This window comes from Musa acuminata, chromosome BXJ1-9 (genome assembly GCF_036884655.1).
Source record: "Musa acuminata AAA Group cultivar baxijiao chromosome BXJ1-9, Cavendish_Baxijiao_AAA, whole genome shotgun sequence".
Lineage (NCBI taxonomy): Eukaryota > Viridiplantae > Streptophyta > Magnoliopsida > Zingiberales > Musaceae > Musa > Musa acuminata.
Genome location: NC_088335.1, coordinates 13,076,361 through 13,081,266, shown reverse-complemented (window position 1 = coordinate 13,081,266; position 4,906 = coordinate 13,076,361). Strand labels below are relative to the sequence as shown.

Genomic DNA, 4,906 nt, shown 5'->3' with positions numbered 1-4,906 from the left:
CCAAATTAGTCATACCTTCTGTCTCCCCTCCTTTATTGTTGATGACTAGGGAGGGATCCTAAGGGCATAGGCAAACGTGTGAGGGAACCCTACATCTCACAATGGTCAACCAGATCACATGCACGTTTAACAACAGCTCATGCATCTCCATCTCTCTTGATCTGTTCTTAATGCAGAAGATTCAAGATCTAAATCTATCAAAGATCAAGATTAAGACATACAAAATTTTGATCGAAACAAGCATCACACGACATGTCCGAAACAAAACGTAAGAATCTGGATGGATGCTCCAAGAATTTTTCTACCCAAAGAGAGAAACATTGTCATTGGTGATGGAGCTGTAATCCGTGGAGCTGGAAGCAGCTGCGGCATACATGGAGGAAGAGGAGGAAGCAGGAACCCTCGGAGCAGCACCTGAGATCACTCCATTGGAGATGAGCAAGGCGGCGGCGTGCGGCGTGGGAAGGATGGCAGCACCCGTTTGCCTGTACTTGCACTTCAGTATCTGAGCCGTCACCGCCGCGAGCTCTGCCTCCAAGGCTTGGACTTGCTGCTGTAACGTCGAGATGACACCCAGACACCCATACACAGGATCTCTCAGCCTGATGTTTGCTTCGTAAACCAGACTATTTGCTGCGTCGGCTCGCTGGCTCTCAGGAACCTCCTGATTTATTACAGCAGACAAGCATCGCCATTTAAGTTCATGGAGACTGTAGAGAGATCGAGAGGTCTATGTTCTTACCATCAGCATCTTGGAGACGTTGCTTGCACCGAAGACTCGATGAACTGATGCAAACTTTTGGGGCTCATGAGGGGAGAAATAGGGAGAAAAGGGGCACTCTTGAGCGCAACGCCGCCTCAAGAGCTTACAGGCGGCGCAAGGGGTTGTCTTGTTCACTGTCCCAACCGGGCCTAGCAGTTGCCTCGGTGCCATGTCGTGCGCGACATCGGCTTCCCTCTTTATCTTCTTGCCTACCTCATCAAGCCTCTCCCTGTGGTGCAATCAAGAAACAACACAGCACCATAGATTCAAGGAAGTAGAAGCAAAGGGTTAGGGTTTTGGCATTCTTGGAACGCCAAACATGTTACAGGTGCATGAGATTGTAGTCTACATTACCTTGCTGTGGACATTCAGGCATGCCACCCACAGAGAGAGAGAGAGAGAGAGAGAGAGAGAGAGAATGAATAAGAAGAAAGAAAGGAGTGCTTAAAAGGCAAGTTCTTAGGAGAAAGTGGGCCTAAATTGACATCATAAATTATCATCAGAAGACAGAAAAAAAAAAGGAAGAAGTGAAGAGAATTGTTTGGATTCCATCTGAAGTGGTGTTGATGATGTTGCAGTTGACACAAGTTGGATCCTGCACATGAGGGACATGATTGCTTTTGGGTATGGGAGAAGAGAAATGTCAGGAGGGAGAACATCAAGATCTTGGCCTGCAAATTAATCTCAAATATCAAATCCTGCTATGTTTAGTGTCTCTTTCATGCATTTTTATGGGATTTGTATCTTGAGTTGCCTTTGATAATACTTGTGCTTTATATTAATCAAAAGATACATCATATATACCTTCCCATTATGCACCATTAAACAAAATAATTGGCTCAGTTTTTGCCAATGACATTACCTATTACAGATTTGTGGTCCTTTGATGGCCATACAAGAAGGTCATCCAGCACAACTTGTATAGGATATAGGTATATATACTCCATCAGAAGTAACAGTGCAGCAACTCCAAAATTGTTGAGTGGTTGTGTGATATTGATTGGTCAAATGGTTGTAATATTTTGGGACCATCATCATCATTCTTTTCTGTTTGTAGATTTCATCTTTGTCTCATTTGTAATACTAAATATTTCTTACATGAGTGTAATTCTATTGTTGAACACATTTCAGCAAAGAAAGATTTCCTTGCTGTTTATATGAGGTGTGTTAACATATATAACCTAAGCAAATAGATATGCCTAAAAATCATGAAATATCTTTCTGTTCATAGGTGCTAAAAAAAAAATACTTGTCCTACCTAGTTTATGATCTTTAAAACTATTATAATCTCCATGACAGAAGAAAAAAAATTCAGAGATGGTTCGCACTTCTTCTTGATTTCCAAAAAGAAAATTAAATTATTTATTATGTAAGATGAAATTATAAATACATAATTTAGATCTACTGGAGTATTTTCTTATATCTTCTTCCATAAAGAGTTAGAGATAAATAAAGTATTCATACAATAACCAAAACCCAATCTTGAGGTTTTCTTTCCTTCACAGAAAAGTCTTTCCATAATTAGATTTCTCATCCTCCAAGAGTATGAGTTCCAGAAACTTGATAAATTATATTGAACATGAATATTTTTCATATATTACACATAAATATCTTTCTGTAGTAATATATGAAATGCACAAAGATAACTGGATTTTGCACCCAGAATTTGCTGAAAGCGAATGCTCAGTTTAAGTTTGACGAATATGCTTTGCATGGTCTTCATAATGAACCATAGATCCTGAAGGAATCATATATTGTTGGGTAACATCCAGTAGTGGTTCTACTGGATTTGTGCCTGGGTGACCCAAGTGGAAGAAGCTTCATGCAAGGGAAACAGCACCTGGAATAAAAAATATAAATCAACCTCCAAATATTGTGGAGAGATCCTCAACATCAGGCACCTTTGTAGGTTTCGAAGTTTGGCTTCATATTAAATATATCAAACTCATTGAGATTAAAAAAAAGTCAAAAATATTTGTATTGATTCAGTTTGAAGTGAGACTGCAGAAATATTTATAGTGATAAATAAATTTGATAGGTTTAAAATCACATGGATTAGAGTGAGGATAGTGGTAGTAACTATTCTAGTCCTTATGAACGAATTTGTATTACCTTTTTTTTTTTTTAATGTGTGACTAAACGAGGAGCATTATTTCTCGCATTTAAAAACGAGATGCATATGAGGAGGTGTAATCAATAATATGTCATAATATTCACATTATGATATACCTCCCCTCCTATTCATATATAGTTATTTATTATAGTCTAATCTGATGAGATAATTGATTTATTAGTTTAATGAATTTGAGCCCACAAAAAAAATTATGTATACCCAATTAATGCTCATAAATTAATTCAAATAATAGATATTATGTATGCCTATGCTCTCTATTTTTCCGGTTGCAGAAGCCAAGAAGCAGCAGTGGAGGAGGAGAGGATGGTAGCCAGTTTTGTGAGCTCAGCTGAGGCCAACATAGAACTTAAACTATAGTTTGGTGGTGATAAAGATGGGTTAAAAGAAGCAGCGTCTGCGTATGCTGTAAGCAAATGGCACGTCTATTTTTGTTTGACCCGTTTTCCGTGCCTATGAAATCTCACCTCTGTTCCCCCCACCCCCTCTCTCTCTCTCTCTCTCTCTCTCTCTCTCTCTCTCTCTCTCTCTCTTGGAAGAGAGAGAGAGAGAGAGATAGAGAATATTAAAAATCAAAATCGAAGATAAGAGTCTAAAGTTAGGGTTGTGTGTCATTAAACAAGCCAATGTCAAACCAATATGTGTCAGATACCATATCAGCAACAAGAGATATAGATGTGCTCCACTCTTCGACATGGTGTTGGTAGGTCAATGCCCTCAATGTTGTTATCGATTGATGCATGCTTAGTTAAAAGGATCATTCTGATTTCTAACCTACTAAATTTTCTACACTACCTCCAAGGATTTCATACGACGAAGTCCAACCTACCTCAGCATAATCAATCAACGTGTTGTAATCAAAGTACTTGACAAGTATGATAATAAGAAAAATTTTTAATTCTATTTATTCATGAATATTACGGATTTAAGTCTGATGAGCTAACTAGCCTATCAACTTCGTTTGGTCTAAACCACTTATCAAAATACTTAAGCTGAAGTTGATAGTAGTATACTCATCAAGATCCTTACGAGTCAATCTTAATCTTTCCCACTTTCAACATGGAACGAAACTAATCAGAAGTGTTACAACTATAATGAATAAAGATATTATAATTTCATTCAAAAATATTATAAACAAAGTTCGATCTCATAATGAATCGTTTTGGTCGAAAGACTTAGTCTAATTAGATAGCGAGAAAAACTCAAAATGTGACCCCTCTTTTTTTTTTTTTTTTTTGGTGTAAACTATTTTCTTGATGTCTGTGTAAGATCACATGTGTTTTTTATGATAAACAGGTGTCTAAGGGGTATGAGCACTATATTCTTTTTCTGTTTTTATTAATTTTTAATTGTTTAAAATAGTTTACATTTGTAAAGGACATCATCATGATGATTAGGGTATTGTATCCACCATTAAATGAGGATTCGATACAATTGTAAACTGTTTTATTACGCATGGTCATATAATTGATTGTAAGACAAGATTTACCCCAAAACAAGAAAAGCATGAGTTGAGCATGGGGGGACTACGGAGATCGACAGAAAGTAGGAAGAAGGAAGGAGAGAGAAAAGAGGAAGAATGCATTCTTCTCTCTGTCTCTCATTTTGCCTTTCACATTTTCTTTCTTTTTTTTTTTTTTCACCCCAAGGAAGGACAAGATGCTATTTCAAATGAACTATTTTATACGAACCAAACATGGGATGGATTTATTTTTGAGAAAAACTATATTTTTCGATTTTATTTTGGAAAGTGTTCATTTTTAGAATTTTCTAACAATATTTTTTTAACCTATAGAATAGAATAGTCCAGTGTTTTTACACGGATATTGTGTTTTCAATAACATCAAAAATACATTATAACATAATTAAAATTATAGTATTTTTGTATAAATTTTAAAACATTATTACAGTATTTTTTTTATATTACTAAAAATATTATAACATAGTGTGAAAATATTATGATTGGATCGGTTTATCTTATAGACTGATTTACAGAAGAAAAAAAAAAGAAA

The 4,906-nt window shown here is 36.2% G+C and overlaps 1 protein-coding gene across 1 annotated transcript; it reads right to left on the bottom strand.

Moving 5' to 3' along the window:
• Positions 1 to 1,230, bottom strand: LOC135594286 (LOB domain-containing protein 15-like). The gene is made up of 3 exons (XM_065084686.1): positions 1,118 to 1,230; positions 743 to 992; positions 1 to 664 (listed from the first exon to the last, which is right to left on the bottom strand). Exons 1-3 carry the CDS (start codon positions 1,129 to 1,131, stop codon positions 302 to 304), a joined length of 627 nt encoding a protein of 208 aa, XP_064940758.1. The 5' UTR covers positions 1,132 to 1,230; the 3' UTR covers positions 1 to 301.
• Positions 1,231 to 4,906: the final 3,676 nt, after the last annotated feature.